The sequence below is a fragment of the Cladophialophora bantiana genome (assembly GCF_000835475.1).
Source record: "Cladophialophora bantiana CBS 173.52 unplaced genomic scaffold supercont1.3, whole genome shotgun sequence".
Lineage (NCBI taxonomy): Eukaryota > Fungi > Ascomycota > Eurotiomycetes > Chaetothyriales > Herpotrichiellaceae > Cladophialophora > Cladophialophora bantiana.
This window is the reverse complement of record NW_015971577.1, coordinates 535,734-560,954: the sequence shown is the minus strand read 5'-3', so window position 1 is coordinate 560,954 and position 25,221 is coordinate 535,734. Positions and strand designations below refer to the sequence as shown.

General features: G+C 53.6%; 11 protein-coding genes across 11 annotated transcripts; 7 read left to right on the top strand and 4 right to left on the bottom strand.

Moving 5' to 3' along the window:
• Nucleotides 1–1,230: 1,230 nt before the first annotated feature.
• Z519_02110 (uncharacterized protein) lies at nucleotides 1,231–2,139 on the top strand (the record flags this gene model as incomplete). The annotated part of the gene is made up of 1 exon (XM_016759867.1): nucleotides 1,231–2,139. One exon carries the CDS (start codon nucleotides 1,231–1,233, stop codon nucleotides 2,137–2,139), a length of 909 nt encoding a protein of 302 aa, XP_016623388.1.
• Nucleotides 2,140–2,406: 267 nt separating this feature from the next.
• Z519_02109 (uncharacterized protein) lies at nucleotides 2,407–4,686 on the top strand (the record flags this gene model as incomplete). Its single annotated transcript, XM_016759866.1, has 1 exon — nucleotides 2,407–4,686. The coding sequence occupies one exon, from the start codon at nucleotides 2,407–2,409 to the stop codon at nucleotides 4,684–4,686; it is 2,280 nt and encodes a 759-aa protein (XP_016623387.1).
• A 599-nt stretch (nucleotides 4,687–5,285) lies between these two features.
• Z519_02108 (uncharacterized protein) lies at nucleotides 5,286–6,678 on the bottom strand (the record flags this gene model as incomplete). Its single annotated transcript, XM_016759865.1, has 4 exons — nucleotides 5,286–5,314; nucleotides 5,378–5,672; nucleotides 5,730–6,472; nucleotides 6,621–6,678. 4 exons carry the CDS (start codon nucleotides 6,676–6,678, stop codon nucleotides 5,286–5,288), a joined length of 1,125 nt encoding a protein of 374 aa, XP_016623386.1.
• A 448-nt stretch (nucleotides 6,679–7,126) lies between these two features.
• Z519_02107 (uncharacterized protein) lies at nucleotides 7,127–8,234 on the top strand (the record flags this gene model as incomplete). The annotated part of the gene is made up of 2 exons (XM_016759864.1): nucleotides 7,127–7,935; nucleotides 7,985–8,234. The coding sequence occupies 2 exons, from the start codon at nucleotides 7,127–7,129 to the stop codon at nucleotides 8,232–8,234; spliced, it is 1,059 nt and encodes a 352-aa protein (XP_016623385.1).
• A 644-nt stretch (nucleotides 8,235–8,878) lies between these two features.
• Z519_02106 (uncharacterized protein) lies at nucleotides 8,879–9,815 on the top strand (the record flags this gene model as incomplete). The annotated part of the gene is made up of 2 exons (XM_016759863.1): nucleotides 8,879–8,917; nucleotides 9,018–9,815. 2 exons carry the CDS (start codon nucleotides 8,879–8,881, stop codon nucleotides 9,813–9,815), a joined length of 837 nt encoding a protein of 278 aa, XP_016623384.1.
• A 206-nt stretch (nucleotides 9,816–10,021) lies between these two features.
• Nucleotides 10,022–10,507, bottom strand: Z519_02105 (uncharacterized protein; the record flags this gene model as incomplete). The annotated part of the gene is made up of 4 exons (XM_016759862.1): nucleotides 10,022–10,077; nucleotides 10,132–10,164; nucleotides 10,225–10,331; nucleotides 10,422–10,507. The coding sequence occupies 4 exons, from the start codon at nucleotides 10,505–10,507 to the stop codon at nucleotides 10,022–10,024; spliced, it is 282 nt and encodes a 93-aa protein (XP_016623383.1).
• Nucleotides 10,508–11,023: 516 nt separating this feature from the next.
• Nucleotides 11,024–11,766, top strand: Z519_02104 (uncharacterized protein; the record flags this gene model as incomplete). The annotated part of the gene is made up of 3 exons (XM_016759861.1): nucleotides 11,024–11,235; nucleotides 11,346–11,498; nucleotides 11,595–11,766. 3 exons carry the CDS (start codon nucleotides 11,024–11,026, stop codon nucleotides 11,764–11,766), a joined length of 537 nt encoding a protein of 178 aa, XP_016623382.1.
• Nucleotides 11,767–13,707: 1,941 nt separating this feature from the next.
• On the top strand, nucleotides 13,708–14,049 carry Z519_02103 (uncharacterized protein; the record flags this gene model as incomplete). The annotated part of the gene is made up of 2 exons (XM_016759860.1): nucleotides 13,708–13,786; nucleotides 13,913–14,049. The coding sequence occupies 2 exons, from the start codon at nucleotides 13,708–13,710 to the stop codon at nucleotides 14,047–14,049; spliced, it is 216 nt and encodes a 71-aa protein (XP_016623381.1).
• Nucleotides 14,050–14,736: 687 nt separating this feature from the next.
• On the top strand, nucleotides 14,737–16,880 carry Z519_02102 (uncharacterized protein; the record flags this gene model as incomplete). The annotated part of the gene is made up of 4 exons (XM_016759859.1): nucleotides 14,737–14,845; nucleotides 14,962–15,382; nucleotides 15,487–15,837; nucleotides 15,869–16,880. The coding sequence occupies 4 exons, from the start codon at nucleotides 14,737–14,739 to the stop codon at nucleotides 16,878–16,880; spliced, it is 1,893 nt and encodes a 630-aa protein (XP_016623380.1).
• Nucleotides 16,881–17,435: 555 nt separating this feature from the next.
• On the bottom strand, nucleotides 17,436–20,816 carry Z519_02101 (uncharacterized protein; the record flags this gene model as incomplete). The annotated part of the gene is made up of 3 exons (XM_016759858.1): nucleotides 17,436–17,563; nucleotides 17,623–20,286; nucleotides 20,339–20,816. 3 exons carry the CDS (start codon nucleotides 20,814–20,816, stop codon nucleotides 17,436–17,438), a joined length of 3,270 nt encoding a protein of 1,089 aa, XP_016623379.1.
• A 1,634-nt stretch (nucleotides 20,817–22,450) lies between these two features.
• On the bottom strand, nucleotides 22,451–24,866 carry Z519_02100 (uncharacterized protein; the record flags this gene model as incomplete). The annotated part of the gene is made up of 4 exons (XM_016759857.1): nucleotides 22,451–24,278; nucleotides 24,334–24,609; nucleotides 24,741–24,777; nucleotides 24,848–24,866. 4 exons carry the CDS (start codon nucleotides 24,864–24,866, stop codon nucleotides 22,451–22,453), a joined length of 2,160 nt encoding a protein of 719 aa, XP_016623378.1.
• Nucleotides 24,867–25,221: the final 355 nt, after the last annotated feature.

Sequence of the window (25,221 nt, the reverse complement as noted above, 5' to 3'; positions counted from 1 at the left end):
ATAGAATTGGATGAGGGATCCTGTGACTTCAAGGTCTAGCGAGATCAAGCCTGCAACGCCGCCGGAAATTGAGAGTGATTTTGCCGTTTTGCACGGGATGGTCTGCGCGAGAAGCTAATAGTACCTAGGTACTTAGCAAATGGGACCCGAAGCTTGGAAGCTTGAGATCTGACGTGATATTACCAAGATGTGGGAGGCACCGAGACGACGCCAAGGTGTGACGAAAGAGGAAAGAAGTACGTTTCGGGTTCCTGATGCGAGTTGACAATCCACTTTCAGCCTCACGAAGCCGGCGAATGACCGGCCGCCAATGGAGACACTCTCTCCAATCACATCTCGTAAATTCTGGGCAGCACGAGGCTGTGCGTTCCATCTGTTATGCATGAGTACGGCATACCAACAGAGTACGGAGAACATGTTGTTTGTGCCTTGTGGTCACCTTACGCCAAGGGCAGGAGGCGTATCAGAGGTAGCATGACGCCCTCTCGGCGTGTTGGCATCGCCCCGAGCGTCCCTCTGGCAATAACCTTCTATTTCCAAGCACGCGAATACCACCATGCGCTTACTCAAGATTCGTGGCCAGGTGTAAATAGGCCGGTTGCTTGGAAACGAGTTTGATTGGGGCCGAAGAGAAAGGATGCTGACTACTGGAGTACATAACTCAAATTCCTCTACCAGGTCTAATTACCTACTGCGAGGCTCGCTTGGCTAGCGTGATCCTTGTGGGGCAAAGCACAATTCTCCTTTTCTTGGTGCCACATGTGGGACATTGTGCTTTATGCATATCTGGCTGCACAAAGCCCGTATTTGCTGAAGTTCCCCCAAAAAATATACCTACATGTAGGAGTAGATGGAGCTCATTTCGAAGAGTAGTCTGAAGTCCTCCGTAGGGCAGCTAAGAATTTCCGGTGATGGCTTGCCATCGATTAATCATCTTACATACGTTGTCGGAGCTTCGTCCCCTCGCCGCCACTTGTACTGGGTATCTAGTGAATCCGACCGACGGGCTTGGACTTTTCCCGCCAATATTAACTATGGAAGCTATGGCACGCCTACAGCTAAGTATATTTTCTGATTGTCAGCCCCATCTTCTCGTGTCCTATGAGCCACTGTATCGACTAGAGGCTTTCTCTCGTCGTATTCGCTGACTTGGCAACGGCATTCCTCCGCCATGGACTTCAAAAAGGATGGTGGCCCCAGCATAATATCAGTTCGAAACCAACCCAAACCATGTCTGCATCAACAACGGCCAGTTCAAAAGTCGTCGAGGTTAACGACACCGCACTCTCCTATCGTGAATGCGGGAAAGGCGAACCCCTGGTCTTGCTCCACGGTCATATCTCTGATCAACGAACCTGGATTGATCTCGAACACAAACTCGCCACGCGATTTCATGTCTTCAACTACAGTCGACGCTTTGCCTGGCCAAATGAGCCCGTCAAGGACGGTCAAGGCACACCATGGGAGCAAGACGCCCTCGATTTGGCCGCCTTCATCGAGACCCTGAACATCGGCCCAGTACATGTTCTGGCGAACTCGTCTGGAGCGGTCATTAGTCTCTACCTGGCACGCAGAAAACCTCACCTTTTTCGAAATTTGATGGTTGAAGAACCCCCTCTTGTTGGGCTCTTCCTCCCAACTCTCCCTCCGTCTTTGCCTTCGGTGCTCTCTTTCCTTCTTTGGCACCCAGTCACGTTTTGGCCTGTGATGTATTTCGGTGCCACAATGACAGCCACAATGATCCAGCATTGCAAAAAGGGAGAGTTTGATCAGGCCGTATCTGTATTTTGCAGCGGAGTCATGGGGCCAAAGTTCTGGCCTCGCATTCAAGCAGACGCGGACCGTCTGCGCCAAGTCGAAGATAACGCCAAATGGCTGTGCAATTTCTTCCGATACAATACCATGCCCAAATACTTGGCAGAAGACGCGCAGAATACCAAAGTGCCGATGTTAGTCATGGCCGGGAAGGAAAGCGCCGCTCATCAGAGATATACAGTCCATGAACTGTTTAGGGTTAGCGGCGCGGAAAAGAAGAGGATCGCATACATTGATGCGGCAGGACATCTTATGCATGAGGATAACCCGGAGGGAGTTTTCAACGAGGTTGTGAGATTTATCTTCGACGACGCAGCTGCGTAAAATAGAATATCGAAATTTCGAGGATGTCCCGGTTGGGAATTTGATATAAAGTTTTGTCTCGATGTGTCCGTTCTCACGATAATATATATACTTTTAAACTGGTGTTTTGGTCGGTTACCAAAGGAGCAAAAAAGTACAAAGGGTAATGATTGACCAAGCAAGGCTGGCAGTTGGCACAGCCTTGTACGTCGCCAAGCCAAGGCTCCAGCTGCGCTCTCCTCCAACCCAGATCGGTCTTTTGCTCTTTCTCCAATCAATGCCGAAGGGATGAGCCTGCCATGCCCTTACCGGCACGTTTCGTATGCAACATGGCGCCTGGGTGTTATCCGTACTCTGTGTCGGTCCTTCGACGAGCCTCATCTCAGACCGTCGGCCTCCATCCGACGAGAACACACGAAACCTCAAATACGGAATGCTGGTGATTCTAGATCCGCGACCAAGAATGGCGATGGGCCAACTGCTCAACATGGGCCGCCGCCAGCAATTCCGTCTTCTAGAGAGGCCAAAAAGAGAGATTCGGGGCGAGGCGAGTCTTTCAATCCATACAGCGGGCCCGGCCGTCAGGCCATCAAGGAGTTACTGTCGGACCTGAAGAAAGCAAGCAGAAAAATTCAGCTGGGCGATGAAGATATAGAATCTTTTCCCTTTGGATCACACAGATCATTGGTTCTTGACTCGTCCGGAGATGGAGATGGAAATATACAAAATTGCTCTCGCCAGCAACCTTTGGCGGACGTACAATTGCGAAAGTATCATTCAACGCAAGAAGAGTCTTTTGTTGCATATAATGCGGAGGGACGTCAAGCTATCAAAGATCTGCCCACTAAGCTCCAGGAAGGCCGCAAGAAGATTCAACCTCGCGATGGAACAGGCGACAATTCACGCCTCAAAGGAGAAAGCCTGCCAACCCTCCAGTCACCCATCATCGCACAGGTCGAGAACGCTGCAAGGCGGCGGGAAGAAAGGAAAGAGCACCCATCTTATCGACGCATAAAAGGACTGAAGAATAATCCGTGGGCAGAGATCCTCGCAAGTCCACTTCGAGCGTGTCAAGGTAGCGGTGCGAGACTGCCGCAGGACCTTTTGATGGACTTTGGATACGTCAAGAATCAAAAAGACGGCAAGATATATCTTATGCCGGCAAGTCTTGCAGACTTGGATGCCTTGGAAGCAAAATTGGCAGCAGAGCTGGCAATAGTGGAGAGCAGATCACCACAACTCCGTGATGGAACGGAAATGAAAAGAGACAATCAATTCGTCACAGACGACGGCATGACCGAAGATGACGATGAGCCAGATGGGTTTCCGCGCAGTTCTCCTGGAGCTGCCCAGAAGTTCACAAACTATTCAGCGACATCTCGAAAATATATCCCCACACAGAGCCGTCTATTATCCAACCTCACTTTCCTCCGCCTGCTGACCAGTAAAGTAACGCGACCGGTCAAGAAAACATCCAACTCCCCTTCACCGACTAAATTCGAGACAATGTCCGGGGAGGTGGGCAAATTAATCCACTTCGATGCCCGTGAGTCCACATCAACAGCACAACATTATCTACAAAACAAATATCGATTTGACTCCGCGATCGATGGCGAAGATGCATCTGGAAACAACCCCTTGGGCCCTGATTTACCTTCAGCCGGTCGAATGAAAGGAAGGTTTAACTTGAACAGATTGCAATGGCAGCCGGATGTACATCTTCGGGTTGCAGATATTATGCGAAAACGCATTTTCGCTGCCATGAAGGCCCTGGCTGATTCGGAGTCTGCTGTCAAGTCTCAGGCCTTGCCCGCGAGGCCATCAGGCGTCATTTCCCTCCCAATCCCTCAGGACGGGATGTTCAAGGGTGAAGAGCTGCGGCGATTGATGATGGCAATGTCCTCTACGACCACACCTGCCGGCTTAAAGATCAGAGCCGTTGCCGGCAAACCGAAAAGGGAACCATCTCCCAACTCTACGCCTTCTTCCACTTCAAATGCGGAGGTGGACCCTTTCACGACAACTCATTACCCTCCTTCTACGGCCGAAGAAGCAGAGTACCACGCCCTTGGCCACTCAGAGTGGCTGCCGGGAAGCATCTTCCTACGAATCGGCAATGATGGCATTATATCTCCCGCCTCTTCACACTTTTCACCATCGTCCCTCCCACCTTTGCCTTTAGACAACCCCCTCATCCCTCCCATGATCACTGTCCTAGATACATATCGGTTCCCGGTCTTCTCCCTCCGCCGCCTGTTCGCGAATGCACCCGGACCTGGAATTTCCGACATGGAAGAACTCAATAGGCTGATAAGACAACAGTCAATCTTTCAACCTCCCAATGAGGCGTCAATCAGTAGTGAGGACGAAAAAGGAGACTACCTCCTCCTGATACGCCCCCTGCCCGGCCCTGCGAAGGCGGTCATTGAAGAAGTCTGGCGTCTGTGGCGGTATTTGGGCGGCCGGAACTTGGATCTGAACTTTGCCTCTGTGACTGAAAAGCAGTCGAGGGAAGACAAGGCGCGGGAGAGTCCCCCCCAAGAGGGTAGCGCTCCGTTGATATCATAGCAGGCTCGCTGGCTAGATACAGAGTGTAACAAAGTGTACTTTAATACAACAACAACTGCTAACCACCTTTGGGAATCTTCAACTGAATGTCGCAAAGGAAAATTGGAACAGGCAGCCATGTACTCTGTGTTTCAGGTTAAAAGGTTGATCGACAATACCCTTCCGACTCCTATGTTCCATCATTCATTGAATCCTGTGTGCTCTTCAAACTAGTGACGGCAGCCATATTCAGGCGCCTGTCATGCAAAGCAAGGCCTTAAATCGACAACAAACACCGTCCCTGCTCGCTACCAAACTGGTATCCCCCCCATAGACTTAAAAAAACGCTGGATCAAGCCGGAACAAATTTTCCAGGCGCCCCCTACGACTATTCCGCGCCCGTGGCTTCGTCGCCGTTGGACGCCCTAGCAATACATAATGAGAACATGATTCGATGGTCGTCACTTGCCCGGCAGACAAAGATGTTGGGAAAACACGAGTAGCTCCCACAGCGCTCAGTCGACGGTGTCAAGCCCCATGTTCTCATCAAAGGCCTCAAGTATCTCTTCCACAGTTGGCATCGAAGATTCTGGTTGAATGAGCTCCTCAGGCTCCGGACTCTAGCCGACCCGGTATGCATCGTAAATGACTGTCCAGGTGTTAGTATGATGTTGGCTTTGGGTGACTGATGCATCGACTAAGATCAACTTACTTTCACCAACTCTCCGACTTCCACTTCCCACCCAAAGGCAGGTATTCAGAAACGCATACCTCTCGTCGCCAGTCTCAAGTTCGACAGTGATGCGGAACTTGTAATGGTTGGCGGGGATGGTGTCCGCAACCAAGGGGTCATTGAGCCGTTCGAGAACGTCTTTGGGACCGGTACGCCAGCCCCTGGTTTTTGCTATAATGTACGCCACAGGATCGTCGTTGGTTTGGAGCAGATAGTGGGCGTCGCTGCGAGTTGAATAGTCCTTCACCACAAGTTGATTGTCTAGGCCGCCAGGCTGGAGACAGCGTCAGCTGATGAACATTTTCTTGAGCATTCGTATGTTGGGACTTACAATGACAATACCTTTGCCCCACCGTCCAGCCCACTGGCCCCCTACAACGCCGACCCAGTCGCGATGACCCAACAGACCTGATCCAACACCAATCTTGGGATTGACCTTGATGCTCATGCGGAAGTCAAGCTCAAGGGTAGGGGTCGGCAACTGAAGGGAACGGGCAATATCACCTTCGTCGAATCTATGAAGAAGGTTGTTTGCCGGTATCGATTCCTTCATGACATTTTGATAGGTGGCGCACTCGAGGAGGTGCTGGCGCTGTCTCGAGGTGTTCTTCGCTCTGATCTGGTTGCAGTAGATGCATTGTACAGACAGGCACTTGTCCTCCTCTTTGGCTCTGAACTCGACAAAGGCAGCATGGACATCATCCAGAGGCGGCGCGGGGAGGTTGGAGCCAGGCGTGAGCTTGGGGGTCTTTGTGGGCTTCGGGGTGTGGCGTTGGCTCGGGGTGGTAGAGGCGGCTGGCTGTGAGATGGCTGTGCCGTTGGAGATTCCTTGCATAGGAGTGCTACTGGCAGCGATGCCATTGTTCATGGGGGTCGTCGAGCTGTGCGAGATGGACGGCGTGCCGAAGCCATTTCCCGCGCCGATGGCATCGCCAGGAGAAGACTGTGGGCGAGGGGCACTTGGATGGTTCTGCAGGCCAGGGCACTCGAGCAGATGTTGCTTCTGGCGCGACGTGTTCTTTGCACGGATCTGTTGGCAGTAGATGCATTGCACGGACATGCATTTATCGTCCTCTGTGTGGAGACGCGAGGTCAGTCAGCTGTTCCTCTTGACGGTAGCCGTACAGGTATGTTGTATCATGATACGCGTACACGATGTATAGTACATACAGTATAGTCAAATACTGAGGGTGACAAGTGACAATACTGCCTGCAGACGTACCTTTGGCCTTGAACTCGACGAATGCCGCATGTACATCCTGGTCAATGGTACGCCCCATGGTCGAAGAGCAACAAGATCAATGAGACTGGAGGTGGCACTGGATTGAAGCAGCGTGATCGGTACGGGGTGCAGGTGAAGTGGTCTGCTGAAAGAGAGAGCCTTTACCAGCGAGATTGAGGTGTCAGGGTGTCAGTCCTGGTCAGAGTGTTGGTTCAGTCACGGGCCACGGGCCGATGACCTGCGCGGGCCTGTGACATGCCGTGACTGCGCTTCTTCCCCTCCCCCTCGCCCTCCAAGAACAAGTAGAAACTGCGCTAGTAAATTTACTCAGACCATCCATAGGTATCCCTTGCTCAGCTTGCTCATCAGCCCGTCAGGCCTGAACACCCTGCCACATTGACCACGGAGTGTCGCCGACTTCACTCAACTCCTTCGCGCCGCGACAACATGTCCTCTACAAAGCTTGCAGAGAAAGCCCCCCATCTTGGGTCTTCCAAGCTTCCGCCATGTCGGTTTTGCGTCCCCCGCGAGAGGGTATTACTCTGGAGTACCTCTTCAGGCCCGCCCATCGTGTGTTGCTGCAGCCATTGGTACCCGCATCCCTACTTCTGCTGCAGCTGAAATACCCTGGGGTCTTTCAGAGGGCTCTTTCGCTCATTGGAACGAGTGTCGTTCAATCCAAATTCATCAACCCAGCGCTCGTGGGACTGCTCACGTTGGGCATATTGGATAGACTGAACACATACCTCAGCCGACAAGTGCTCAACAACTTCGTGAGAGACAAGTCATGGGACTGGGATCGCGAGATCCTTCTGATCACTGGGGGCTGTTCCGGCATTGGGGAAGAGATGGTTCGACAGTTTGCCGAGCGGAACATCAAAGTCGTCATTCTCGACGTTAACCACCCCAAAGCGCCACTCCCTGCCTGTGCCACTTTCTACAAAACTGATGTGACCTCATCGCAAGATATTCGAGATGTCGCTGTGAAGATCCGCAAAGACATTGGGCACCCAACAGTGCTTGTCAACAATGCCGGAGTCGCGAATGGGAAAACCATCCTTGACGAAACCGAGGAGGAGCTCCAACGCACCTTCGATGTCAATATCCTTGCCCATTTCAAAATGATTCAGGAGTTCTTGCCGGATATGATTAAGAAAAACCATGGCCATGTGGTCACGATTGCGAGCATGTCGAGCTTTGCCACGTGGGCTGGCGTTACCAGCTACGCTGCAACCAAAGCAGCAGCACTTGCGTTCCATGAAGGACTGGCGCAAGAGCTGAGGGCAAGATATCGTGCTGCCAAAGTCCGCACAACGTAGGCTGACACTTGGTTCAATCTTCTCGGAACTGATGACAATGCATAGGATCGTGCATCCCGTGTGGGTACGGACGCCCCTTTCCCACGGCTTGGTCAAGAGAATGGCTTCCAACCAACTTCTGCTAGAACCCGGCACGGTGGCAGAAGCAGTTGTCTCGCAGGTGCTTAAGTGTGAGGGCAACCAGCTTATACTGCCAGCCCGGTTTAACTTTGTGCCATTCATGAGAGGCTGGCCGAGCTGGTTGCAAGAAATTGCCCGGAGTGATGGTGCACAAGTCATCCAGAGTCACAACTGAGTCATATGCAAGAGGGCACAAGGCTCGAACTCGCCCGGTCTAATGCTTGGATCGTACAAGGCTGGACGAGGGAATATCTCGGCATCTATATCCATGTATCGGCCGATAGCGATGGAGCTCAACGTTAGCCAACGGTTTCCAGGCTGTAGAGGATCTTCGTAGTCTCAAATCAAAGTGTTTTGTTTCATTACCAAAGCGAAAACGGAGACGTTCCGCTCCCCCCAGCAAACAGCTTAGATAAGGTGATCTTTTGGTGATCCTCGCGTGCTTAGCTCAGTCGTCTCCACGCAGATCAGGCACAACTAATATAGAGAGGGGCAAACCCAGGAAATAACAAAGAAGTCGGACTTCTCATTCTTGCACATCATCAGTTCGGGAAGCTGGAGGATCCCAAGAGTATAAAGAAAAGCGAAAGGGGGGACGTCGGATGAATGCTTCGACGTAACAACGGCTATACAAGCACCACGACAATTGCATTTATATCGGTCTTGGGCATCTTCCTGGCCGCAGCAGCTGCACACCTATTCTCCCTTGCGTATCCGCGCATCTGCGACGGCGACGCGGTGGCTGCCCTGCGCCTTTTCAGCCCTTTCCGATCTCTCGCGGGCTCGACCAGATCCTTCTCAGCGGCTCGAGGGGCAACAATGGCTAACCGGACGCCCGTGTACTTCGTTTCTCATGGTGTAAGTTCTCTTTGCGGCCTCCGTTTTCGTGGATCTTGTAGATGACGCTTTCGTGTCGCCATAATCCACCCTTTTGCTGATAGAAACCTCAAACGGCCAGGGCCCGGACACAATGTTCGACACCAAACACCCCGTCTACCCCCAGCTGCAGCGTCTCGGGCGGGAGATCACGCAACAGGTGAAGCCGTCGGCCATCGTGGTCTTCTCCGCGCACTGGCAGGCCGATCGGCCCAACACGATCGAGGTCAACGTCGCGGAGGACGAGCCGTTGATCTACGACTTCTACGGGTTCCCTCGCAGCTACTACATGGAGAAGTTCCCCAACAAGGGCTCGGCAAAGGTTGCGCGACGGGTCATTGACGTGCTCGAAGAGCATGAGATCAAGACGGAGAAGGCGGAGAGGGGGTTGGACCACGGCGTCTTCGTGCCCTTCAAGGTCATGTTCAATCCCGAAACGAATCCCGTGAACGTGCCCATCGTCCAGGTCAGTCTCTTTGACGACCACACCGACGCAGCCGCGCACATCAAGCTCGGGCGTGCAGTCCAGAAACTGCGAGAGGAGAACATCCTCATCATATGCTCTGGCATGAGTGTGCACAACCTGCGACATCTGATGATGTTGGGCAGGGGTTCGGATAGGACCATGCCCTATGCGGTGACGTTCGACGAAGCTTTGAAGGTCGCAGCGGAAACGAAACCCGGGGAGCAGAGGGACGAGAACATGATTGGGTTGTTGGAAAGGGATGACGCGAGACAGGCGCATCCGACCTTTGAGCATCTCTTGCCGATCCATATTGCCACGGGTGCGGCGGGAACGGACCAGGGGAAGCAACTGTGGACAATGCAGGAAGCGAGCATGGGTTGGGCGCAATATAGATTTGGAGAGGTGGGAGCTTGAAGTGTAGGACGAGTCAAAAAAATGGATCTTCTGTTTTGGCTGTCGGCATGCAGTCGTATGTACAATCGAGTATTCTTTGCCACGCTTTTCTTCTTTCTAGCGTCGTCGAACCATGTCGGTAACTTCCCTCCATGGCCCAGGGAACTGGGTGTTGTTATACATTCCAAGTTGTCCGAGCTAGGCCGACTCGAGCTCGTTCAGCGGGTTTATTCGCTCTTGACCAAGGTCGTTACTTTGTCTTCAATCTCCTTGTCTGTAAGACCTGCCACGGATGGTAAGAACCGAGAGCGACTCTTGTTTATGCATTAAATCTCACCTGATAGCGACTCTGACTTCTCTCTTCCGAGTCCTGCATCGTCCAACGATCAGCTTTTGTGAGAGCCAGCGCGTCTGCGTCCAAAATTCATACCATATCTTGCCCACACCTTGGGTTCGACGCCCGTAGCTTCTCGTATTAAGATGGGAATGGTGGGATTGTGATGTTTCATGGTAGGATATGCTCGCTTGAGAAAGGATCTAGATCACAGTTTAGTTTTCTGTGTAGGAGCTTGGACACGCCGCCGCCGCCGCCGCTGCTGCTGCTGCTGCTTCGAGAGCGGTACGCACCTGCAGGCTTCGCTTCCTTGACCCGAATTGCTAAGGTGAAACCTCAATTCTCTCAAGCCTTGCGTAAAGGCGTATTTGGTCGCCATCGTGGCGCTCCAGATCTAGCCGAGAATCAAAGGTGCTCTGGAGGAAGCTGTTCGCGCATTCGTTTGGAGTCAACTTCTAATGAGCAAGTGTAGGTGCAACTGGTTCAGACCTCCGAATTGGAGCTTGGCGGTATTGACTTCCGAAATATGACCATCTGACGGGATTATATTTTGAGTTACGGAAGGTAATCTTGGTTTTGGTCTGTCAGACACGGTCACAACCTGTACTTGGTATGGTCACAGAGACTTTGGCGCTGAGAAGACGGAGATTGTGAAAACGATTTGCCGGAGATCTGACTCCTCATCTGGGAACCCGTCTCCCATCTCCCGCCGTGGAAATCCCAGCATTCGACTCACCACTCTTCATCCTTTCAGCTTCAACTCCTTCCAGGGCGACAATCTCCACTCCTTTACTGCCACCTCCGTCGCCAGACTTCGCATCCACGTCGCCGTGTAGCGACGCCAGGGCCGAACCCTATCCTGTGGCAGAACACGCAGCAGATTGCCCTAATAATAATGTCCGCCCGCTTCGGACTGCGCTTCGCGCAGCAAACCGCCCGACAATCCACCACCTCATTCGCCTCACGAACACCCTTTCAGTTGAGAAACCCCGTCTTTCGACGATGGCAGGGTACAGCCGCCAACCCAGCCGTCGAGGGCGCACCCCAGCAGAGTTTGTTTCAGAGGCTGTGGACCAGTGAGGTCGGGATCAGGACAGTACATTTCTGGTATGGCTCTGGCAGTCTCACATAACGATGGTGTGCATAGGTCTCAGTACCTAGCGGCATAGTCGGTCTGGTCTTCTTTCCCCCGATACTGACACCGGTCACCATGATAGGGCCCCTATCATGAAATGGGGTGTCGTCCTTGCTGGCGCATCAGACTTCCTCCGACCCGCTGAAAAATTGTCGTTGACACAAAACCTGGCTCTCATGGCCACGGGTTCCATCTGGACGAGATGGTGTTTCGTCATTCGACCCAAGAACATGCTGTAAGTCTCGCCTATGTTCCCCTGTGCCCATTTATCCGTGGGATATTCGACATATTTGACGGCGGGGTGATACTAACATTTATGCCAAACCACCAGTCTCGCCGCAGTCAACTTCTGCCTCTTCCTTGTAGGCCTCGTGCAGTGCAGCCGGATCTTCCTGTACCGCGCATCGCATGATGGAGGTGCGACGGCAGCCCTGAAGGAGATGGAGAAGGAGATGGAGAGTTCGGTGAAGGGGGTGGAGAAAAAGGTCGAAGCCAAGTTGTGAATGAGAGTGTGAGGGTCTGGGATGGACGTCGCTGTGCTGGGCAGGGAGTTACTGAGCGTGCTTCCGGGCCGAGGGGTTCATGGCTTCCTTCGAAAGGCGACGTTGCTATTGTTACGGGACTGGCAAGTCTGAGGCTTTCATTTCTCCTGCATGGGCCAGATATCCTTCTCAAGCTCCAGACCACCAATCCCAGGGCGACATGTTGGCTCTCGTGTATAGGATCTGTACCTGGAAAGAGCAGCGTAGACCCTTGATCCAGGGGCACGTGTGCAAATCAAAAGCATCCGATTTTGAATAAAGTACATACTGCGCAGAGCACAAGATCACTACATAATACATATGCGAGTCGACAGGTTCTTGCCGACGACGTAGAGACCCGTCTCGCCCCGTCTTTCCAAGCCCCTTCGCATCATGTCTTGATCTTACCGTTTACCGCAACGCCACCGCCGTGAGTAGGACCCTCGGTGCATGTTGCACAGCCACTTTGTACGTATCCTCTCACCTGGGACAGCAGTTGCCACTTTCTGTTTCAGCTTCTTCTTGCCCATATGAAGCGGCGTCGGTCCAGAAGAGGCTTCACGGTAGGGTTTTCCTGCAGCCTCGCCACTTGTTATTGGTTGCGTGTGAGGCTGCAAATGGATGAGATCATGATCATGCATCCTTTGGGTCCTTTGTGCTCTGGCGTTCTGATCACAGCCATGGGTCAAAGAGCTCGGTCCATGGGGTTTGGCTGACACCAGCATCTGGGAGCGGATCATGGGGCCTGTCACTACAAGGACTTCAAAGGAACAACGGTCAAGTGACTTTGCGGGTCCGTCATCTCGTCCGGGTTCTTGCATGGCCGTTATTGGCACGGATGGCTGTTCCACAGTCCCCGAATCTTCATTCCCAACAACTCGCACTGAGACAAGATCATCGTGCTTTTGCCCAATTAGGCGGCCACTGCACGCGGGATCGTCCTCTCCAATCGCGATCCCTCGTCCGATGAGCTTGATCGAGTTCAGAGGAAACGAGGAGGCGGAGGAAGACGAGGAGGAGCAGGCCCACGATGAGACACCAAACACCAGCCATCGATCGGTAAAACACAGGTACACGTACCAAGACACGTACTCAGCCTCAGCCGAGCAACTCTTGGGCTTCCAGTCTGTTCTCCGTCGGCCCTCACACCAGCCCACAGACCTTTTCAACACCTGTGCATCGCTGGCTACTTCTATCGCCTAGAAACTCTCCTGGAGACCACGCCACAGACGAGACCGGACGGCAGATCGACTCCTCTCACGCCCTCGATGCTCCTGTGACGTATATAATGCTCGATTGCATTCCGCGCTGAATTCTTTGTGTGGATTTCGAATCGACGCCGTCATTGTTCGATCGAGTCTCCACCTGGCTGCATCTCACATATCGCACTCGCATCTCGCAACCATCTGCATACCGCATATCTTGACTTTGTCCCGCGTTCGGCTCCAATCTTGAAACCAGCTCAAAGCCAGATCTATCACGACATCGACCCTGCATTCAGCACCAGGCAAAGGCCTCGATCACTTAAAGCCATATCCCTCGTTGGGGCCTCGTACTGCCCCTTCGACACCATGATCCGTTTCCCAACCTTCCGCTTCACCGGTAATCCTGAAAACCACTCGACAGCACAGGAGTCTTTGCGGAATATTCTGAGGAAAGCATCTGAAGCGTCTTCGACAGACCAGTCGTTTGAGGACGGAGGCAGGCAGAACAAAGAAAGAACGAGCTCTATATCAACCACGTCCACTTCTGGCACCAGTGCGAGGACGTCGGCTTCCAGGAGTAGTCAGTCTTCATCGACCTCGGGCCAGTTCGGTTTCTTCGTTGCTCGGTAGCATTTACGAAATCTAGTCGACATTCACGCACTGCATCCACAGCTCGACCAGTTTCATTGCGCTGTGTTTTCCGCAGGAGGTTAGGACGATGCCCAGTTCCAAGGGAAACCCCACGAATCCTGAACTGCGCGAGAAGATCAAGGAGGAAGTCATGAACATGGAGAAAGGTTTGTAATCTCCCCGGTTTCACGGGTGAATCCTTGTTCCCCCTATCCAGGAAATCGTTGCCCCTTCCTTCGCCACCTTTTCCTCCACCCTGCTATTTGGCTGACGCCCTGTGGGCTTAACATCAGGTGGAGGCAAAGGATCATGGTTCGCCTGGAAAGCCAGCGAACTGGCACGGCGGTACGAGGCGGCTGGAGGCGATTACGAGGGTACTGGGGATAACAACAATAAGGCGCAAAAAGGCAAGCCGGAAAAGAAGGAGTAATTAAGGGAAAATAAGTTGGGTGCATTAAGTAGAATGGAGCACCGAGCAGCCATTATTATTGGGCTCTTAACCTCAGCGACCGTCTAAACTGGAACCATGCCCGTTGCCATTGATAAATCTCCTTCCGCCCTCAGCCCCTCGGAGTATTAATATTACTCTAGCATCAGTCATCGCGCTCCCAAGTCGGTGCCATTTCCTTTCTGGTTCACACGCCCAACCGACGACACGCGCTCGCCGACGAGGCAGCTCCCTTGATGGCTTGCAACACATCAGTCGCTCCGGGCACCCTCCAGAATCCGTCTCGTTGCAGCCGGCTACATACTCGACGCCATTGACTGGGATGACGATGACAATTCCCGCCTCGGTGATGCATCATGTGTACTTGTGTGCTCCGAGTCTATCAAGGCCTCCCACATCGTGGCGACCTCGGATGCGTCAGACTGATCTACTATTTGAGCACAGCAGCTCTCTCACGCTCGCTGAGCGTCTGTCTCGCAACGTAGGGCAAGTCAAAAGGTAGCTTAGTCTCACAGACGGGGTTCCGCCGGTGGTAGGCCGAAGAAGAGGACACCAAAGGGAAGAACCTACGCTTTACAAGTTCCATATCGTTGCCAGTGCGGTCTCTGAGATTGCCTCTCGGAGCCAACTGTTCTCCCAACCAGCCTTGTGCATTTCGACAACGTTACGATGGCTGACTTCAAAGATCACTACGAGGTGGTCATCTGCGGTGGAGGGCCGGTGGGCTTGTTGACGGCCTACGGCCTGCAACGTATGGGTATCGAAACCTGTGTCATTGGTAAGAACGACGCTTCGCCTGCGGATCGGGAGGAGGTGGAGGGAACCATTTCTGTTCATTTTCCCCTTCATTTCTGCCCTCTGCTAACTATGGCCTTTTCATTCATACGGATAAAGAACGACTCGAAAAGCACAAGCTGCCCATGTACGGCCGCGCGTGTACAATGCTCCCCCGCACCTTGGAAATGCTCGACCAGTACGACCTTCTCACGCGCCTCAATCAAGTGGGCTTCGTGTCCAGGAGTGCCGTCAATTATGATAAGGACGGGAATAGAGACAGCAGGCGGGGTATGCGGCATGTCTTTGACGCCATGCAAGGGCATACCTTTGTGGATTATATGCTCAACATCCGATTGAAATACACGGAGGACATTGTGAAGGAGGAGTACGAGAGAATTGGTGGAATCGTGGCCGGGGGATGGGAGGTGGTGAATTTGACCATACCGACGGACCACACCGATCCTGAGAACACTCACGCACGTCCTGTCAAGATTGAGGTAAAGAATGCTAATACTTCAGAGACGCGGACACTTGCTGGGTGAGTCGGTGCAGGCAGCCCCTTTGCTTCTCGGTTTCCGCCACCACCTACAGCATTTGTGAACGCCGCGGCGGACGAGCTAACTGTGAAATGCAATCCTCCAGAGAGTACCTCGTTGGGGCCGACGGTTCCCGCTCCATTGTCCGCCACCTCTCCGGCATCTCGTCGACAACAGACAGCACAGCCCTCCGCTGGGTGCGCATCGACGGGGTCGTGGAGACGGACATGCCAGACTCCCGGGAAGGCTTTGCGACTCTGGAATCGCCCACGCACGGCAACGTGCTGTGGGCGGCTCTAGACCACGGCCGTTCGAGGGTGGGATTCGCGCTTTCGCGGGAAATGATGGCGAGATATGGCGAGACCATGACACAGGGACAGGCTGTCGAGGAAGCGAAACTGGCTCTCCGGCCGTTTGCTCTCGAGTTCAAGTGCGTGGATTGGTATACTGTATACAAGTAAGGCCTCCCCCTTTGATATAATGTGAAGGTCTTTTTCTTGGTATGGGCATTGGATCGCGGGCTGGTATCTACACAACGCTGACCCGGAGACCACCAAACCAAACAGCGTGCGACACTCCGTGGCCGACACCTTCGTGAAGAACCGGATCTTCCTCGCCGGCGACGCCTGCCACAGCCACTCGTCGGGGACCGCGCAGGGCATGAACACGGGCGTCCACGACGCCTTCAACCTGGCGTGGAAGCTTGCCGGGGTACTGAAGGGGTGGTATCGCGCCTCGATTTTGGAGACATACGACAGCGAACGGCGGCCCGTCGCCCAGCACCTGATCCAGCTGGACAAGATCTTCTCGGCCCTGATCTCTGGGACTGTGCCCGAGGAGCTGGCCGTCGCGGGGGGACTCTCGTCGACGGACCCGAGCGTGCTGTTCACCAAGGCGCTGGAAGAGAACGTCCAATTCAACATCGGGCTGGGCATCCGGTACGGCGAGAACACGCTGAACGTGGCCACGAAGTCGGCCTCGGTGCCCTGTGGCTGGCGCGCGCCCGACGTCCTGGTCCACGCGCCCGGCGCGAGGATCCCCACGAGGCTGCATACGGTGATGAAGAACGTGGGTCTGTTCTGGGTGCTCGTGTTTGCCGGCGAGCCGGCTTTGACCGGTCAGAAAGTGAAGGCGCTGAGAGGATATATCGACGGCGACGGCATGAAGCGCGTTCTCACCAGGCGCCGCCACCGCCGCCGCGGCGATGGCGCTGCCGTCGTTGCCGCGAACGACTCCAAAGGCCAAGGCGAAGCCGAATGCGACAGAGTGCGCCTCGTGACCATCATCGCCGGGAACAAACCCCAGGCCGACGAGGCGCTGGGCGCGGCCCGGTTCGGCGATGCATACTACGACCACGACTCGATGGCGCACGCACGGTATGGGGCCAGCGTGGGCAGCGGCGCCGTGGTCGTGGTCCGCCCGGACGGCATCGTGGGCTTTGCGGCGCCGCTGGACTGCGGGCCCGATCTGGGTGCGTACTTTGCGAGGTTCCTGACGTAGCTGTGTATGACCCGTAGCATAGGTATGGAACTGCCTGGGTACGAGGATGTCTATCTCCATGGACCAGGGATCAGGCTAGAGACAGAACGGGGTCGGTGGGAATGATGGCATCTGGAAGGGGAGGCCGCATATTGACAGGATGGAGTACGGAGTTTACTGTACCGAGTATTATATGTAGGTAACACTCCGCAAATGGCTCCGTATGTGGACAGAGTTTGTAGGTAGGCACGAAATCAAATCGCATCACTTGTATCGCATGAAGTATTTCCATACGTACGCAGTAGAGGCGTACATGTGTGGCTGAGGTGCCAAAATCCCCACAGTTCATTCCTCGACATTCCAAGCATTCGACATTACATAGGTTTCTCGTTTCCTCTTCTCTTTCCTGCTGGTGGCACTGTTAGGGAAAAACGAAAACACTCCCCCATCCTTCTCTGGGCTCTAAACTCATTTCGAAGGCCGTTGCAAGAGAATAATGTGGCTGGCCGTCAAAGGGACAAAATACAGACAGAGAATCTTCCAAATATAACATCCCCACATCATCTTTTTTTTCTTTTACATGACCACACAATCCCCATCGGTCTGCCTGTTAACGTTCGATCGCGACATTCGTGTCTTTTGCTGCTTGGGTCCTCCTCTTTTTAGCTCCTCCAGCCTTTCTCGTGCTTTGGTAAAATTCTGTGCTAAAGCCCATGAATTAACCCCCACTGCGTCGAGACGTAAAAAGATGACATGGACTCACCAGATGCCCTGTAATACCAACGTTTTGCTTCGTCAATATCCCCCGCCGTGCCGATACCTACCTCGTAGAAGTATCCCATCGCGTACTCTGCCTTCGCAAGTCCCGAACTGGCGGCTTTCCGCGCCCACAAGAACGCCTCGGTATCACTCTGCGTAAGCAATGGTTCCGATCCTGTCAAGTACCAGCCGCTCAACGCCAATTCTGACTGGTGCTCCCCTTGGGCGGCTGCCCGGGTGTACCACGCTATACTTTGACGAGCGTCGATCGGGCAACCGAGCAATCCGTACTCGTATGCCGATCCAAGTCGGAACTGTGAGTATTTGTATCCGAGTTCTGCAGCTTGTTGGAACAGCTGAAAGGCGTATTTCTCATCGCGCACGATATGGTCCGTGGACGAGGCCGATTCATAAAGTAAGCCCAACTCATGCAACGCATGAGGATTGTCCTTGTCGGCGCGTTCAGCGGCCCTCTTCAACCATGACACTGCTTCACGTGGATTTTTCTGTTGCCCAAGCAATCCCTTCAACAATATCATCCCCATCTTGTACATAGCTGGGGTGTCTCCCAATGTTGCAGCTCTTTTGTACCATTGCATCGCCTTCAGAGGGTCGCGTCGTGTTCCGCCGCCTTCTTCAGTCCCCAATTCACAGCAAACTGCTACTCGATAGGCACTTTGGGGGTGATTGAGCTTCGCTGCCGACTGGTAGAGGGAAAAGGCCTCTTTCGGATCCACAGCAAGTCCCAACATTCCTTGTCCATAGCAATCGGCCAGATAGAACATTGCGTCAGGATAGTTGGCTGCCACCAATTTCTTGATCAGTTTGTGGGCATCGAATATGTACTTTTCGCGGTTCTTTTGTGTTGTTTTTTGGTCCGCCGTCCCATTCTCGTCTGAAAGAACCCTGGCTGCATCGACCATCTTCTTTGCCAGCTTCAGACCGAGAGCATGGTCGCTGGGATTTCGACTGTACATCTCGCGGAGACTGTTGAGCTCTTGAGCAGTAACGGGCGGGGAAGGACCTGGAACCTCTCGCCCCGGGTTATGCTGAGCCGGGGGCGTTTGACCCGATGGATACGCATTGCTGTCTTTCAGTCCCGCTCTTACTGGTGTAGGATGTGCTGGTAGTGCATCCGGGTTGCTTTCTGCATTTGGGGTCGGATAATGCCTAACGGGCACAGGATGTGCGGAGTTGGAAGCGTTGGATCTGCCAGGGCCGGCGTAATTGTCTTGGGACGCCTTGCGCAATGGTGGGCCTTGTCCATACGCACGTTGATACTGTTGACTCTGCCCTGGGTACCCATAACCTTGATCATACGATATGGGGCCCACAGGCGCTGTGGGTGCTGAAGGAGCTCGGTTCTCAGGCCCGTAATCCTGATCATATGGATTCATCATTTCGTAACTTTGTTGCGGTGGCCGTTGTGCATTGCTTGTGTGGGGTCGGACAGGATACTGATCTTGACTGAACGATCGATAGGGTTGGCCGTTGTTTGGCAGCGGAGGTCTCGAGGCATTACTTTCCATGGACGCCTTCATACCGTTCCGACTGGCAGCTCGAGGCGGCGGATACTGCGGGCCGGGCAGCTCCTGAGGTTGTATATCCCCGTATGCGCCCCTTAGAGGCCCTGTTGAGCCAAAATTGTCCTGTCCACCGTACACTCCACGATAGGATGGAGCTTGTGCAGAGTTGTCATTTCTGCTAGCCGGTACTGGTTGGGAAGTGCTGGGCAAATCGAACGAAAACTCTGCGAGTGGAGAAGTGGTCTGGTTTGGAGGAGGCATAGACTGCGTAGTGTCAATCTGACCTGGAAAGGCACCCGGCACTTGATAAGTTGGTTTCTGATAGATGTGCTGGTCAAGACCCGATTGTTGATTTGCAATCATGTAGTCCTCGCTCTTCTCATTTGCCCGGGTCGGAATAGCATCAAAGTCTGGGATTTCATTATTTCTCGTTTGACCGACTTCAGTGGTACCGTTAGGAGGAAAATCTCGATATGAGTTGGCATGATAACCTTGCTGAGGCGCAGGTCTAGGCTGACTTCCTTGCGGCACACGATCAATTGGTGAGATATGGGCCCTTGACTGTGGAATGTAGTCCGAGGCATAACCCTCGTCATGAATGTAATTGTTGCCGCGACGATCTGGGGGTGGATAGTTGCCTGGAGCGTTGTTGTTGGCCCGGGAGTTGAAGTCCTCCATCCCACCCTGAGGGCCAGGACGAGGTCCATTTCGATTCATAGGCGCCGGGGGACCTCGCGGAGGTCCTGCCGGCCGCATCCGTGGACTGTTTATCCCTGCTTGAGGTCTGGCAACTGGTGGCTGTTGATAGTTCATCTCTGGCGAACTTCGACCGGGAGGCATTGGGTAGCCTTGCATCGGAAGCGGCGGCTGCCCGATATCTGGGTGACGGCCATGCCGGTCGTGCGAAGTACTAGGGCGAGGTGCTTCTTTTCTCTGACTGTTGGAAGTATGAGGTCGGGTTTCAGGTCCGCCGCTGGGACGGTGTTCATTCATGTTGAGATTTGCCATTGCGTGGTCCAGACTGGCGTGTCTCTCGTGCCTCACCCTATCATCCGGCTTCTTCTTGGGAGGGAAAGCCCCAAATGGATTGTCCCAGGCCAGATTTTTGGGGGAGGTAGGTTCAGTCAAGATGCGGTCGCGGGCTATGAAGCGTCAGCGTTCAGTATCAGTCGGAAATCATTCTTCAATCCTTACGCCTGGGTCTCTTTGGTGGAGTGGAAGGCTCCGACCATTGGTTTCTGGGTGGTCTCTGGCCATCAGAATAGCTGTGATCTGGCGGCGGAGGTCTGCCTTGCCCATGGGTGCGATATCGCTCGTCATATTGATATTGGCGACCAGGAGGAGGACCTTGATCGTACTGATCTGGCGGCGGGGCCCGTGAATAGCCCCCGCCATTTTCATGATATCGTGCTTCATGGCCATTTTGCTGGGGATATTGATGTTGGGCTTCCCACTGCCCATTTCGATCGTAACTCGCCGGCGCCGGCGCCGGACCTGGGGCGTAACCATTACGACTCTGTGGATAGTCATTATAGCGTTGATGTTCCTGGTTATAAGAGCCCTGGCTTCTCCCACTCTCTTGCCATTGTCTCTGGTTGTTTCCGCTGTCGTATTGGTACGAGGGCGCTGGATTTTGCTGCCATTGCTGGCGATATTGATTGCCAGCCATCATCGTGAAGAAAGAGGATCTGAGCCTGGACTAATTCTGCTGCAGACAGACTGTAGTTCCTAAACCCGCACCCACGCTAGGCGCTCGACTGTTGACCGAAGAGGATCGTGAAAGCAGGCGTGACTGGCGATCAAGTTGGAATTGAAGTTTCGCATTGCCGTGTCATGCACCAAAGCTGGCCACGCGAGGAACACAGGAAAAGGCCGAATAACAAGCTCCAGCCACAGCCAGACGACAAGAATCGACGGCCGAGTCGGACGCACGGAATGAAGGCGAGCAAAGGGAAAGATGCAACAATCGCAACAACAGTCGCAGAGACCAGAGAGGTGCAGAGTGGTGTCAAGTGAGTGAGGTGATGTTTGTTCCGCTTTGACCTCCTTGCGGGTTGGTTTAGGCTGGTATGGCCCCCGAGTCCCAAACTGCCGCTAACGGCGCCAACTGCACAGGCTAGGCTTACTTAAAACCCCCGGAGGGGCTCGCCGGGCATCGGTGCGGGAGATGACCCGGCTCGCCTAAGGCCTTTGCTTAACTTCAGGGGGGGGAGGGGCGAAGAGGTACCTTGGTGGGCACCTAGGAGAGGGCCCTGGATGAGAGATGAGAATAACACCGTACTTAGGTACTGGGTAGGTACTTGGTACTCGTAACTGCACCCAGAACACCAACAAGAGCAATAGTCCAACGTAATATTTTGGCATCCTTGCCACAGAAAAACTTTCGGCACTGTCCGTTTATTCTCATGCTAGTTGTTGAATTCTCGACAGATCTACATGTACGCCTTGACAATGTCGACACGGACAAAGAACGAACCCGACTCTTCATGTCAGGCACAGGCCCATGATTCGCCGCAACCAGTCCAGCTCAGTCCTCTCCGAGTCTCTGGCGTCCGACCTCCCGACGATCGCCCGCTAAATGCAGCCTCTCGATCGGGGTTTGCGGGCTGCGAAGCCACCGATCTCCGCATAACGAGAAGCGGCCCAGACTGCTGGGCCACAGAGATTCTAGAAAGGCTGCTCTCAAAGGCGGTAGGCTACTGGGCTGTGCACACAAAGATGAGAGAGATCAAATGTCAAGAGCTGTTTGGATATCTGTGCGAAGTTCGAGAGCCTTTTTCGCTTCCCAAGGCCAACCTATGACCACACAATCTGTGTCATCCACCGACTGCTTTGAAACAAGACTTGTCACAGAACCACGACAGGATTGTGGCTTGAAAGCAACATGTTGGAGAATGTGCCGCCTGCGCCACAACCATCTCTGAACCCTTGTCGGAATTTCGACGGCGATCAAACAATGACGGTTTGTGCTCTCGCCTCTCCGGCGAGGATCCTTGCAGCCCTAACGGCTTCGATTTGCTCCTGTCTAAGAAGAAGCAGGGCTGAACCTCGTTTGGCGAAAGCAGGCCATCCCTTGACCCGGCTCACAACTTCCCGGTTGCAGAAGATCCTCGTGCGAAATTTCCCAGCTCAAATCATCTCACAAGTCTTGACCTTGTCACAGTTCCCGTCACTCATCCACTGATATCGGTACCAGGTTTGATCCTTTTTCCACATACTCCTACAGCTGGATGCGAACACCACATGTCTACAGACAGTCTCGGACAGCTTGATCTGCGCCAGCCCGCTCGACCCACTTTCAAAGTTTCAATAGCTCACGACCGAGATTTCAATGTCGGAGGCAAACCCGCCAGCCTGGGAGACCTTGAGCAAACCCTTCGTAGTCAAGGCAAGCACGTGGAGGAGAGCTTGAGCGCCCACAATCGGTGAGTTCTGAGTTGGTGGAAGGAGTTCGTCTAGGGTGATCTTTGCTTGTTTTGCACCCCTTTCTTCCTCAATCGCCTCTTCCTGTTGTTCTCCTTTCTCTTGGATCTTCATATTGACGAACGAAAGGAAATTGTATGCTTCCTTCTCCAGTGTTGTAGCGGCCCATCGAGACTGTACGGCTGTTTGCGTATCCACGATTGCAGATGGTCCGTACAGTTCAAAATCCGGATCAATATCAGCCCCTAGCTGTGCGTCTAGGTCCGCAAATTCGTCTTCATTGTTCGTGACTTGTGAAGCACTGAGGGGCCCTGGGCTACTCTGTCTGGACAGTGAAGCTAGACCTCTCCCAAACAGTGGACTGGCGGAGGTGAAACGTGATCCTCGTTTGCCTAGAGCGGATGGCGGCCCCAGTTCCATTCCGCCGTATAGACCGCCAACGCTTGAGCTCAACCTCGGGATGTGGCCGCTTCCCAGAGGTTGAGCAGAGCTCTGACGAGATCCAGAGATATTCCATGGCATGCCAGACGAGTAGTCGGGCAAGGATGGAGGCCCGTGGCGCCCAACCTCTATTTCCACGTCAAGGTCATGACCTTGAAATAATAATCCGTCGTAATCAGCATGCTGAAGTCGCTCTCCCTCTCTTCCGCGAGCGACTTCTTCTTGAGATGACGTTCTGGCTCTTACTCGTCTGTCCTCCTCTCGCTCGGCATCCGTCAGGGAACCGCTTCGTGATCTCTTCTTTCCATGGTCCAGTTCTCCTCTCAACATATCCCACAGCGATTGCCCACTGAATACGGCAAGTGGATGTGGGACTCTGTCATCTCCAAAGCAAGATGCAATATTTCCGAGCCCTTGTTGTAGGATCCAGAATTCGGCGTTCTTCTTAGCTTTGGAGTTTGCAAGTTGGCCCTGTCTGGTGCGTGAAGCCGCCGCCATGTTGGCAAGATAATTCAGATTCCACTCATTGAGATCTCGGTTACTCAACTCTGTCTGGCGATCCGGACGAATTGCTTTGACCATGCGTGCAAGACGCTGAGGTGCGTCTGCTGTCTCTGAGCTTTCCTCGGACGCTTCGACGGATGACATCGGTTGGGTCCCTTGTCGAAATGCCCCATCTGCAGGCTCTGGCGTCAACGGAATCTGAGGGGCTGGAGGCGGGGGGACTAGTTCCCCGTTGCCTAGGATGCTCATCTCGTCGTCAAAGGTGGCCATTGGGTCATCCCTTCCTGCGATGGGTGGATGCACTCTACCACCCCGATCGCTAGCCCCTGCATCGCTTGGCAGTGGTAGTCCTACATCAGATGGTAGCTGAAGGCCCCGAAGACTATCAGAAATGGTGGGATGGAGGAAGCCATCTTCATCGACGTCAAAGAGGGCATCATCAATGACGGTAGGTTCTTCCTCAAAGATTGAGGGTGGGTCTGCTCCGTTGCCGGTCTGCGCGACAGAGCTCGTGCCCTCACCAAAGGGAACGCCGAAGCCACTAAAACCTCCGGCAGGCGTATCAAACAATGGAATCTCAAGCCTTATTTCTCCTGCTTCATCGGAGGAAGTGTGACTTGTCTGACTTGAAGGTAACGTCAGAGAAGACGAGGCGTTTCCGGAAGAGCTGGAGGTTCGTGGGGAAAACCCAAATGATGAGAGGTCGAAATAGATATCAATATCCGGAATGAAATATGGGTCTTCCGCGAGGCTGAGTTGTTCTGGCCTTTACAGATAGATGAGCGGAGGTTCACAGAAGGATGAAACGTCCCTCGACTGACCGTGTCTTTCTCACATCGGGATCAAACTCCACCTCTTTGAAGACATGTTCCGTCTCTCTCATCCTGTCCCTCAAGCTCGTGATGTCCGTCAAGACATATCCGCATTGCTGCTGGAACACGCGGGAGACTCCAAACAGCAAACTGCCCTGCAACCTCAACGCCAAGGGCACCTCGGGCTCCGTGATGGTCTTGCATGCCTTCTGGAGGTCCACGTCAAGGATAGCTCGACGAGATATCTTTTTCAGGTTGGACTTTGAGCCGAGTGTTGCAACAAGCCTGGTGAGGAGTGAGGCGCAGGTGCAAAGGGAGGCAATTCCCAACGCGGCGAGTGAGAGAGAAAAAGGAAGGGATGCCGATGAGGAGAGGCGAAGGCAATGAGATGAGTCTCAGAGGGAGGAGGTTCTTACCAGATGGTTGCCACGCCATACTGACGATTCGTCAGGACTGTTTTGCAGGATAAGCCGCGTCAGCCGAGTTGTACCTTCCAATGTACCCAGATAGAAAGAGGACTCACTTTCGTGGCTGTAGAACATGGCGCCTTGACCATTGAAAGACTTCAGCTCATTCGACGTCGGCAGGGAGCCTTTTTCTCAACCTCGACGATATCAAACGGACAACCGGAATTGACGACACGATCAGCGACCGCAGCAAGCAGCAGATATGAGGAAAGGGGAGGAGTCGGTCATTGGTATTTAGCAAGCGCAAGTCAATGGATTGGGAGCGGATTTTGGGCTGAAGTCAAGTGGCGAGTGAATGAAGAGAGTGAATCCAGCAGCGGCTGCCCCCCAGCTTACACACGAGCCATTCTGCCAGACCTTTGCGTTTAACGTCATCATCGTCGATTCAGAAACAAAAGACAAAAGGGAATATACATGCACAGAGAACGGC